Source organism: Myotis yumanensis, unplaced genomic scaffold, assembly GCF_028538775.1.
Source record: "Myotis yumanensis isolate MYYU_CA2020_CCGP unplaced genomic scaffold, mMyoYum1.0.hap1 SCAF_3, whole genome shotgun sequence".
Taxonomy (NCBI): domain Eukaryota; kingdom Metazoa; phylum Chordata; class Mammalia; order Chiroptera; family Vespertilionidae; genus Myotis; species Myotis yumanensis.
In genome coordinates, this window is record NW_027223754.1 from 191,056,803 (window position 1) to 191,070,076 (window position 13,274).

A 13,274-nucleotide genomic window follows, 5' to 3' on the forward strand; every position below is an offset into this window, starting at 1 on the left:
CATTGCAGGTTTTCACACCAACTTCATATCTTTGTCCAAATATTACATTCCCAATTGACACAGATGGAATTTTAGTTCCCTCTCACAGATGATACTTTCAATTCCTCTTACTTTGTTCAAATTTCATACAACATTTATTATCATCTCACATTATATATTTTACTTTCCTTCTGACTTACACCACAAATATTTATTCTTTCACAGTTCTGGAAGCTTGAAGTCTGAAATCAAGGTGTCAACAGGACTATGTTCACTTTGAAGACTCTAGGAAAGACTCTGTGCCCTGCATTTCTCTTCATTTTGGGTGTAGCCATGAGTCCTTGGCATTCCTTGGCCTAAGGGGATATTATTCCAATCCTGGCCTCATTCATCTCATTGTTCTCCCTGTGTGTCTCTGTCTCAGTGTCCAATGTCCCTCTTCTTATACATTTCATCTGTATTAATTAAGGCCCATCCTACACCAATATGATCTCATCTTAACTTGGTTACATTTGCAAAGGCTCTATTCCCAAGTAAGGTCACATTCACCGCCTCTAGTAGACATCAATTTGGGGTTGAAGGGGTGTGGGCATGTGATACTAGAAAGTGACTAAAAATAGCAGGCAATGTCCAAATCTTTTGTTTGGGAATTATTGTAACTAGAAACAGAATTTGGTTTTGTGTTTGTGAAAACTCAATTTCAACCATATCCATGAAAGCTTGGTAGAAGAGAGCGGGAGAAATGTCCTGGCATAAAATCAGAAGAAACAGTTCACTTAGAATTCATCTCTCTTTGATATTTCAAACCGTTCATTATTAACACTTTAAAATATAACAACCCAAACCCAAATAAAACTGATTTTGTAGAGACTAATGACACCTCTTTTGAAATAATTATGTCCTACACAGGTATGCATATATCACATTTGCCTGACACTTAAATTCCTTAATTTTAGCAACATTGTATATTTTATTCTTTCTACATGTTAAACTCTTCCATTCTTGTAGGAGTCAATAGGACAGAGTATAAAACTGGCCTCTATTACCAAAAGTTAAATGGTATCAGAAGTAAGTTAACTAACATTTTTACCATAGAGGGGTGGAAAAATCTATAAGATATGTAAAAACCCACAAGATATCTGATGATGTAAAATTACAGCCTCTCATCTGCATGTAGATTATTGAGCTAGTTTACAGTTAATACAATGGCTATAGTCTACATTTCCTTAAGCAGGCTGTGATTTCCTTAACCTGAGTCAATCACAGGTTAGAAATTGTCAAAATTGTAATTTGATTTATAGGCAAATCTCATCTTTATTATATCTAATTTTTTAAGGACATAGATTGATCATTTATAGACTTTACAATGTGTTTGTTTTATTACCGGTTTAGCATGACCAAGTACTCTTTCATAGTCTTCAAAACACTCATCTTACCTAATAATAGACAAACATGTAATTGACCATCCCTCTGCTATGCTCACCAACCGATCAGGAGAGTATGCAAATTAACCCAACAAAGATGGCAGTTAATGTGCATACGTAGGCGTGAAACAGCAGAGCGAAGACTGAAGGCTCCCGCAGGAGCAGCGAAGACTGATGGCTCTGGGCCAGAGCAGCAAAGGCCTGGGTTCTGGGTGCCAGATGAAAGCCAGTGCCAGCAGGTGGTGGAAGGGAAGGCCAATTGCACGAATCTCTTGTTGCAACAGGCCTCTAGTCACTTATAAATGATAACATTTGCTTAAAAGATACTTTTGTACTAACCCTATGAAATGTGCAGAGATCAGACTGAGTAGTAATTCTTTGCCCCTTCATACTTCAGAGTTCAAAAGATCATATGTTTACGTTATCTTATAACATTTACTGATTCTACCAGTTTGAGGATAGCGTGAAAAGGCTGAGAAAAAACAACAACAACTAACTACAAAAAAAAGAATGGCAATATAAATTGTACCTGAGACCAGATAATTTTCTTTTGAGTGAACATTTCCCAGATAACTCATTTCAGACTAATTTGCAAAGCTATGCCACTTGGTTACAAAGCAAAAAGAATTATTGTTCCTCTCTCCAATGACATACTGCAAATAATCTTGATGCCATAAACACATTTCTCCATTCTATTCTTTAAAAAAACTAAAAATGGATGAGATAAAAATTAAGCTTACAACCTTAAATAATTTAGCCATTTTCTCTCAAAACAGCATAACTGCTGCTAACCAACCCCGCTCCCCCCCGCCCCCCCCCCTGCAAACACACACACCACTATCAAATTAGAAAGCATACCATATTCTTTAGAGAAGTTTGTTGTGTGGGATTTTCTGTTCTTTTGTGTGAATGAAGTGCATGTTTTAAAGACTATTTTCATCCGTAATTTTCTGACCTCTATTAACTTCTCAGAATATAACAGGTAATAAGTAATGACATTGTTCACAGGGTTTTCAAATGATTTATTTAGAGGATGGGATAAAACCATAGTATAGAATTTATTTTTATCTTTTACAAGTGCAAGTTTATTTAATTTTGTATTTTATGATATTATTTAAAGTATTACAAATAGTAGTACATATGTCTCCTTTTTTTCCCCACCAACCTTCCCCTGGTCTCCTCAAACCCCCAGAACACGCCTTCTTCCCACCCTCCCTGTGTCTTGTGTCCATTGGTTATGCTTATATGCATACATACAAGTCCTTTGCTTGATCTCTTACCTTCCCTCCCCCAACACTCCCCAGCCTTCCCACTGTAATTTGACAGTCTGTTCAATGCTTCTCTGCCTCTGAATTTTTATTTTTTATTACAGTGATATTTATTAAAGAGAGGTTCTGCATGGGTGGGACAGAGGAATAAGGGAAATCTCAATACCTTCCTCTTAATTTTGTTGTGAACCTAAAGCTGGTCTCAAAATAATATCTTCAAAATAGTTCTACAAAAATAATTGCAGTGCTTGTAAAGAAACTAGAAATGTGTTATTTTTAGATGTTGGGAGTACCTTATACTAGATTTAGGTAAGCTAACGTGGCTGGTGCTTACAAACATAGCTTTTATTTTCTAAACAGGATTCAGAAGAGAGCTTGTGGTACTCCAGCCTTGCAAATGTACAATTCTTATGAAATCCTGACGTTATTGCATGTCTGAAATAAGGAAATAATATATCATTAATCTGATCACATATAACTTCATATTTTAATGAATAAAGTCTTTACAGTAATATTTACATATCTAAATATGAACAATTCTTATAATATTTCAACAGAAACATTTAGTTTACAGTAAACATTTGATTTAGTGTACTCTGTATTTAATGGACCAAATTTCAGGTTTGTATATCATATGTGATATTAACACCTTGCTAATTTTAAAATGTTTAAAAATAAGGTTTACTTACATTAAATTAACACATTATTTTTTGCTCTTGATTCACCGTTATTTTTTTAAAAACTTTAGCAACTAGGCCACATGTTGGAAAAAACAATTTAGTAATTTCACTGACAGAAATAAATATTACACATCTACTAGTAGAGTCTAAATATTGAAATCCAAGAGTGAAAGCTCATAAACAAGGTACTGCTAATGGTTAGCACATGATCACACCAGATCGCCTGTGCTAGCTGGTGCTGTTGCCCTGTGGCCTGACTCTGCAGCAGTTGTAAACCTGAGGGCTGACGCCACACACAAGTCAAGTACATCTGTTTACCTGTCAGGACTGGGGCATGCATTTACTAGATCTATCTATCTATCTATCAATCTATCATCTGTCTATCTATCTCTCTATCTAGCTAAATCTATCTATCTAATCTTTTCCCTTCTCTATTTTGAAAATCAATCAACAAATTATAATCAAAAATTATAAAATAATTGTGTTGTTTCTTTGGATACACATTCAGAAATGAGATTGCTGGATCATACAGTACTCCCAATTTTAATTTATTCACTAATGAAGATAAACATTTCCACTTTCCTGGATGTAATATGAGAAAGATGAAAAATTCTATTTGATACACACTAGATAATTTAAATGCAATGTTTTATTTTTTCTAATGGTCATGTGTCACTTCACATGTGTTTTCAAAGTTTACTATTTCTGCCTCCCCAGCTATGGTCAAGTGAAATTTTTAAAAATTACATTTGTTTTCCTTCTACATCATTAGACTTGGGTTTTTGTCATTTACAACAAATATTTCTGTTAAAATACAAACTACTAATTATAATTTAAATATGAATTAATAAATAATATAAGTACTAATTTAATATTTCAATTTTATACATTATGGTGTAGTTCAGTGTTGCTTAATGTCTTATACCTCCCAGACATTTATTAATATCAGGAAAATTTGTGTTTCTAATATACAAATAATAAAATTAAATACAGCAATTTTAAAAACAAGAGAGTATGAGAAGATACATTTGAGAATAAATATTTGTGATAGTTACTATATGTTGAAAATGTAGTAATTCTTCAGTATATTAGTGACAAACATCATTAAGTAGCTATTGTAAATGAAATTATGGTTTTAGATTTATTCTATTATAATTAAAATAACATAATGAGTGTATAAATAAAATGAGGTAATGCCATTATTTAGCAACCTTGTCTAAGAGTAGAAGTTAAACATCTGAGATACTCTTCGTGAGGCCAAAGATTTGTGATTTTAAGATGAAATAAGTTAACAGCATGAATGGTCACGTCTTTTGTCCCAGAAATCTTTTAGAATATGAAAATAATTTCTCAGAGGCACTTACCTATGGACAAAGTGACGCACTACAAGCTCAAAGTCTCCTACAATTGGAAGATGTGTGATGAGATAAATCATCCTCAAAATTGCCCAAGTGTAAGAATTTCCTGTTCAAATTCTAAGTGACACAGTGATGAGAAATCTATTTTTTTCTACTGTTGATTCACGCTCAGTCTTCACAGGCCAGTTGGTGAAAACCACAGACATTGTTTGTTTACAGGAGTGACCTGGCCTCCCACTGAAGGATTCATTACTTTCTGGCTTCCAGAGGTATGTGTGTCTACTCTTTTGTCTCTCTCCTAGCCCAATTCATTTAATGCTAAATTACAAATGCTAGATGTGATACTACCTAAGTACAATTCACATACAATAAAATAAAATAAAACATTGGTATTCTTATTTGTACTATTTAGGGTAAAATATGAAATATGTTGGTAGATATCTTAAAATATTCAAATGTTTGTCTACAAAATTACTAAAGAGCATACGTACATGTATATTTGGCCTTGAAAATCAGTATAACTTAAATAAAATCCCATTGGATTTTGTATTTTGTAATTAATAGATATAATTATCAATGTATATTATTTCATATTTATACCAGATTTTAAAAATAAATTCTTAAGAAGAATTCATCAGGTCATGAAGCTAAAACATAGTTCCTCATACACACCCTTTGAAGAAATAAAATCAGTGTGACTTGCAATAAAAATCAGAATTTAGTAGTCTCGGTAAAATGCTAAAACTTTTAAAAACCTTTGTTGTTGAATATTTAAACTTAGCTATAAGCAATCAAAATACTTTTTAGAAATTGAACAACACATGCAAAAAGATGCCACACTGATAAGAAACTCCTGTCTAACGAATTACATTTTCATTGTCTGATATGAATCAGAAATAGTAACAAGGCAATTGTGTTAAAATAATTAAAACAAGTGACATACTGAGAGTTTATAAATATCAGATCGAGTGCTATCTTTATATGCATTGTATCTTAAAATATTTTATTCCAACCTTAGATTAAGCTAGGTTGTAAGCTAGGTTGTTAAACACTAAATAACTTTTAAAGGTAATACATTATATATTTCAAAGCCAGAATTTATTCTAGATCTCACTGACTGCAGAGTCCATTGACTGAATTATTGAATAAATTATCAGATTTATTACATTTGCCTACACACTACAGTCACCTTCACTGACTTTGATAGCCCTAGGATCTTTCAGGAATATTGCACCAACAAGGTTCCTCCATAAATAATATACACATTTATTAATCGTCTTATGGTTTCATTTCTTAACCGTTAAATAAATTGTAAGTTTAAAATTAGTATTGTGTAAAATTAATATTTTTAAGAATCCTTTAACTTTCTATTGCTTTCATTTTTAGTAAGTTTTGGATACCTTTAGAGTGTCGTGTAGCATTTTTCAGCATATAAAATATTTTCTTTAATTATAATGATTTCTCAGAACTCCACAATTATTTAAAATATCACGTGATATTTTAAAATATCATCTGCCCTTTTAATAAATAAAAATAAGTGAATCAATAAAATTAATGTATTAAAGAAAAGTACTGCCGAAACCGGTTTGGCTCAGTGGATAGAGCGTCGGCCTGTAGACTGAAGGGTCCCAGGTTCGATTCCGGTCAAGGGCATGTGCCTGGGTTGCGGGCACATCCCCAGTAGGAGATGTGCAGGAGGCAGCTGATCGATGTTTCTCTCTCATCGATGTTTCTAACTCTCTCTCTCCCTTCCTCTCTGTAAAAAAAAAATCAATAAAATATATTTTTTAAAAAAAGAAAGAAAAGTACTATATATATTCTAATACTACTATTCCCCCAACTTTAAAACACTCAATCTGTAACCATAAATTGTCATAAAATTTAGGGCATCACTTTTTTTCTATACAGCATTTTAATTTTAACAGTTATTCTAATTGTATTAAAATGATTCAGTGGATTCTGACTTTGATAATGATATCATTATTCTGATTTTCTTTATTCTTTGTTAACTTCTTACTTTTCATTGCTTCAACCAATAATATTATGTTAAACATAGAATATCATTTTAAGAACGATTATTCTATCATGAAACACATTTAAATCTCTACGTAAACTAGAATAAGACTTCACATTGGTCAAATGTAAAGTGAGTACTGCTACTATCTCACACTCCACCCACAAAGACTATGCTTGGGGTCTTGTCATTGTTCACATCATTTACTAATTACTTAAGTACTGTTGTCACAGGCACCATCCCTGTCATTACTCAGCCTCAAGATGGATGTCCAACAAGAAAATGACTCAGAAATGAATCTGGCTGAGGACTTAAGGAGACAGCAAGTGAAAGGTAAGGGCATGAACAGCTCCATTGTACCAACTGAACAATAAATATTCTGTGTGGGAATAAACTTTCAAGTGCTTTTCAAGACCTTCAATGGAATTACAAGGATGACTAAAGCAAAGGTGACACATTTAATAGACACACAGTATAATTGTTCTAGGATGTGCACCTGGGATATAGAGGTGTGCAAAAGAGTAGGGAATTAGCTCACATATGTTTTCACTTGTAAGGGTCAGAGCTTAAAGTAGGAACACACTATTCTAATATGAAATCTGAGGGCTAATTTCTTTGAGGCGCTGTTGTAAGGTGTCGTCTTTGACCAACGTCTCATGGAGAATCGTGTTTTCAGAAAATGAAATGGTCCATCTGAGAGGAAGATTCCACTGCTAGATATGGTTTCAGGATTCAACTTTATGATTCGCTGTGCACGTGGGTTCTCTTATACGTAAACTGTCTAAATAATGTCTCCATCTCTCCTTTCTCTTCCTGCAGATTCACCATCACCTCCAGAGAAGCTCTTTGCTGGGGTTCTGGGAGTTATCTGCCTTGTCTTGATGTACAGTGTAGTAAGAGTGATACTTTTTATGCCTGGTAAGTTTTTGGAAGATTTTAAGGAAACATCATTTTAAAGAATCTGAGTGCCTCTAAGCATTTCATAATACAGTATTCCAGAATAGAATTCTCATTTTAATGTATATATTTAGATAAATGTGCTATGCTGAATTTGTCAAATGCATAAAAATAGAACGATTTGTAGAACAAATTTTACACATTTATGTATTCTGATTTCATAACTTAAATACATAAAAATATAGGAATCCAAAGGACCCTACTAAGAAATGCAAATTAATTCTTGATATTGGGTAAGCCAATACTGTAAGTGATGGCAAAGTTTGTTCCCATAGTATTTTAAAATATTTTCCTTTAAATCTGTGTTACTTCATTTATTTTTCTTAGTAAATCAATTTTGTTACAGATAATTCTCATCATAGGCAATATTTAAAAAAACTTCAAGCTAGAAACAAAAATTATTATCATTTGTTTAGATTAATTACTTTTTGAACAATTATCTTAATTTTTTTAGGTACTAGTAAACTGGAGAAGAACAATTCATCTGTCAACACAAAGATCCTGAAAGGTACATAATAATTTTCAAAGTTCTTATATCAGCAAAGTTTATATATATTTTGTCTCAGGCTAGGCAATAATGATAATAGACTCTTTTGGGAGAACATAAATTATTAAATGAGCAATACATATTCATAAATAATTATTATAAGAAAGTGTTCCTTCTTCTGCAACATTATGAAAAATCATCAATTTTAAATTGCCACATCCATTGTTGCTCTTTGGCTTAAATTTCCTACAGCTATAATATAATAAGAGACAAGTAATCTCACTATTTTAAAAAGCAGTTTCAGTCATTGGCTTTTAGGACATGTACAGAGTGGATATTTTTGTTTATGTGTTTGCTTTATATGGGCACAGACATTAGGGGATATCTGGCAGACCCTTTCCTGTGACTTTGTTTTGTTTTATATGTACCAGCCAGTGAGGATGCATAGGTATATTATGTACCAATGTGTTTATACTTATGTAAGTGTGTAAGTTAATTTTCAAAACTTCAAATTGCTATTGCATTATAATTTGTAATCTTTCTTTAGCATATCATTGTGAACATTGTCCACTGGGGTGGTTTACATATTCCAACAATTGCTATTACATTAGCACTGAAAATAAAACATGGCATGAGAGTGTGCTGGCCTGTGCTTCTAAGAACTCTAATCTGCTTTACATAGATAATGAAGAAGAAATGGTAAGATGTTAAACATTTCATATACTTTATTAAAGCCTTATTTCAGTCAATAGTATATTTGTAGAATTCACATTTTTATATATAGGTATAAATATTTAAAGTTTGTATAAAATTCCACTGTTTGATTTTATAATCTATACTAATAAGAGGGTAATATGCTAATTAGACGGGATAGACTGGACATCTTCCATAAGGCATTCCAGACATTCTTCCTGACAAAGCCTGAGCCCGGGGGAAGCCGTCCAGGGTCCCTGGTGACTGTGCTGGCCAGAGGGAGGGAAGCCCAGGTCCCGGTTGCATGCAGCCAGCCAGAGGAGGAAAGCCTGGGTCCCAGGTGCAGAGGCCAATGGCAAAGGTAGTTAGGGGCGATCAGGCAGGCAAGCGAGTGATTAAGGGAGATCAGGCAGGCAGGTGATTGGTTAAGGGAAATCAGGCAGGCAGACAAGTGGTTAGAGGATATCAGGTAGGCAGGCAGGGTGGTCAGGGGAAATCTGGCAGGCATGCAGGTTAGTGTTTATGAGCCAGCGTTCCTGGATTGTGAGAGGGATGTTCAACTGCCGGTTTAGGCCCAATCACTCTCCTAAGCTTGCCTGCTGTTGCTGCACAAGATTCCCTTTGTAACACAGAAGAGGAATGGCTTCCTTGAGCCACATCTTATTTCTAGGTTGGGAATTGGAAACAATCAGGCCTAAGTCGCTTTCTTCTGTTGGGTGGGATATAAGATACCCAGACGCTCTGTGTTCCAAATCCTGGAGTACCAAACCTTTTACTCATTCTCATTCCACCTTTCAGAGCTCTTCTTAACTCATGTCTTTCATTAATTAGTTCCAGAATTTATAGTTCTAATTAGCAGTGAAATGAGTCTCTGACACCTGGACCACTGGATTCCACCAACACAGAAACAGGTCAATTTAAACTTTATCTGGTTAAACAATGTTGTGAAACACAGAGAATCTTTTTTTTTTTTCTTTCATGTCATTTATTTTCTTAATTATGATCCCTTTTTATAAAAACCTGCTATCTGAGACATTGTAGCAAATGACATTGATTTAGTCATGGTAACAAATACTTTAAGTATTTGGAAACTTATTTAAATCTTTGTTATGTTAGTTTCATCAATGTGGGTAACTACTAAATTACATGAATCAGAATTTTCCTTATTAAATTAATAAGAAGAATGAGACCATTAAACATAAATATTTGGGTTAATTTTAAATCAAATGTACAAACAGTGCGGAAAGTTTTTGAAAATATGAAAAGTGATTTTAATATATCTTTAATAAAAAGTCTTAATATATCTTTAGTGTTAGATTAAGATCTAACAATCTTATTTTAGTCTCAAAATGAAGGATCTTTTGAAAGAATACACTACTTTCATGATGATTATTTAAATAAAAATTCTTTATTTTGGGGTAGGAATTTCTGAGTTCCGTATTACCTCCATCATGGATTGGAGTTTTTCGTAGCAGCAGTGATCATCCTTGGAAGTTGACAAATGGTTCACCTTTCAAACTAAAGTAAGTAGTTTTTTAAATGCTATATAAAAGGAAAATTCAAAAAAATAAAAATTCTCAAGAGTATTATTATTTTGTTTAAGTTTAATTATAAACATGAAGAATATTAGTCCAAGTTGATGAAAGATTGATATAAATATTAAAGAATTACTATCTAATTTTTCTAATAACCAACTCTTACTAATATACCATGAAAATATCATTTCCCATTTTCAAAATATTCTGTGATTACAGTTACATGGAAATGCTATTTATTGTTTCATGGATTGGCCCCCACACAATAACAACAAAATAATGCCTTTTTCTCCATTACAGAATAGCAGAATTATCATCTGGTAAAGGTGACTGTGCTCTGCTACACATATATGGCCTCACGTCATGGAGTTGTGAAGCTTCAAAAATATATAGCTGTAAGCATAAGCTTTGGGGTTTGGATTCTGTTGGGTAACTTTATTTTTCATGAAATGGAAAGAATATTATGATTGCACATGTCTTCAAATGAATTATATCACTTGTTTTATGATGAAATAATTTTCTATAACAATTATTGGAAAATAACATACACACTCAAAAGTGCAGATATTCATTGCTGTTAGTGTCTGACATGTTTTGATCAATGTTGTATTTGTGGCATTCAACATTTCTAAATGACCTTATGTTGTGTGAGTTACTTTATATGTGTTATCAAGAATAGGCCAACCCACAGAAGCAGAAGGTAGGTTAGTGGTTGCCAAAGGTTGAAGGGAGGTACGTAACAAACGAATGCTAATTGGTGCACTGTTACTTTTGGGGGCTGGATACTTTCCAAATTTTGTTAGTAGTGATGGTTGCAAACTCTGTTGAATATACTGAAAATCGCTGACATATATACTCTACATGGATGAATTTTTTTGCTTTGTAAATTAAACCTCAATACAGCTGTTAAAAAACACTGAGGTTATGTTAGGAACTGCATTTAAACTTTAAATAATTTATAAAGATGTAATTTTACAATATTGATTCTTTCAATCAATATCATGCTTTATCGCTCCATGATTAGGCTTTCTTTAATTTCTCTATGTTTAAAATTTTTCTATATTGAAGTCAAAGAAATATGATTCTTCTATAGTTGTGATTTTGTAAATGGTATACTTATTTTAAAATTTCTTTAGTAATTTTTGCTGCTTTAAACATAAATGCAGTTGAGGTTTGCTATTGATTTGTGTATTAATCCTATCATTTCAAATATACGTGCTTCTACATAGTATATATAGACAGTTATTTTATTTCTTTCTCCCTGGTGTAATTTTTTTCTTTTCTTGACTTATCGTCATAGGCTGAAGTTTTATTTCCAATGTTGAATAGTAAGGACAGTAAAAGTGTTGTATGTGTCCTCTATTTTTAGGGAACACATTTAAATATTTCATCCTTAAGTATGAGATTTGTTTTAAAGTTTTTTCATCAGAACTTTCTCATATAAAAGCAATTCCATAATATTGCTATTATTCTAATATATTTTATAATGATGTTACATTTTTATTATTTTTGTGTCAGTTGAGATGATAAGTGTTTTCTCTCTATAATGTTTATGAAGTAAACTACATTTATATCTTTTAAATGTTAAATCAATATTGCATTTCTGAAATAAAACCACAATGGTTAGTTTGTATTGTCCTTCTTCAAAATTCAGTGTATATATTACACTTAGATTAAGTTGTTTTTCTTTCATCCAGGTTCACAAAGAGTTTAGAATGAGTTGTTATTTGTTATGGACTTGACAGGTTTTTATATAAAAGCTATATTAAAAGCATTCTTTTTTTTCTATTTTCTGGAAGCCTTTGTATAAGAGCACTGTTATATTTTTAATGTTATTTTTCATTACTTATGCTGGAACCAAAAATGTGGGTGTTTTGAGTCCCATTTGTTGTCTCACAAAAATCGAAGAATGAAGTTGCAGACAAAAAGGATTAATGGAACCAAAGTTTATTAGGAGAAGCCCATCCTGGAAAAGGTGCAGCCAGAGTTCCAGGAGTAGGCCATGCCAGAGCTTCCTCTCCATGTTACAGTCGGGAGTAGTTTACTATTCAAGCTAATGAAACTCTATTAGTCTATGTGTGGAGGTCCATTCTAATATATAAAAAGCCAGGGGCCGTCATGACCTAAATGACCAGACAGACAACTGAACAGCGGGCTGCCAGCAGGAGGAACCTCTCTCCTGGCGCTGACCTGGGTGTGGAAGCTGTGGGATGGAGCTCTGAGCCCCAGCCAGGACTTGGCAGAACTCTTGGTCTCGCACAATCGGGGGCATTGCTGGCCTTCAAACCAGACCCTGACAGGAGGGGGGATGGAGCCCCATTCCTCACAGAATCAGCCATAGCACAGTTTGCTGTCAGTGGCCTGCCAGTGAAGAATCCAATACCCCTGTACCCTGCACCCTGATCTGACACTGGCCTCCAGTTTAAATTAATTGGAAGACAGTTTCCCATCATACCAGCATTTGCAATGACTATTAATAAATCACAAGGACAAACTCTAGACAGAGTAGGAATATTCCTACCTGAACCCCTTTTCACACATGGTCAGTTATATGTTGCTTTCTCTCAAGTTTGAAGAGTGTGTGATGTTAAAGTTATAAATACTTCATCACAAGGGAAATTAGTCAAGCACTCTGAAAGAGTTTTCACTCTTAATGTGGTATACAGGGAGATATTAGAATATGTTTAATCAAATTATTATTCACTGTTTGTATCAGTGTTGTTTTTACATAATGATTTTTTTGTTTTTATATCATGTCTTTGTTGTTGTTGTAGCATGTTGTGATTGTTTATTTATTAATAAACTTATATATTATTTTCATATAAATTTTACTAATTTTCTTTCATCTCTGACACTTCTATTATAGAGAAAAGGTAAAG

At 33.2% G+C, this 13,274-nt stretch overlaps 1 protein-coding gene across 1 annotated transcript in view; it reads left to right on the forward strand.

The window, feature by feature from the left end:
- The window catches only part of LOC139006499 (NKG2-A/NKG2-B type II integral membrane protein-like), a 46,713-nt gene extending 35,885 nt beyond the window's left edge, over nt 1-10,828 (forward strand). The window contains exons 5-6 of the mRNA XM_070408830.1: nt 10,283-10,383; nt 10,696-10,828. Of these exons, the coding sequence (XP_070264931.1) occupies nt 10,283-10,383; nt 10,696-10,828 (234 nt within the window). The remainder of the gene's footprint in view (nt 1-10,282; nt 10,384-10,695) is intronic.
- Nucleotides 10,829-13,274: the final 2,446 nt, after the last annotated feature.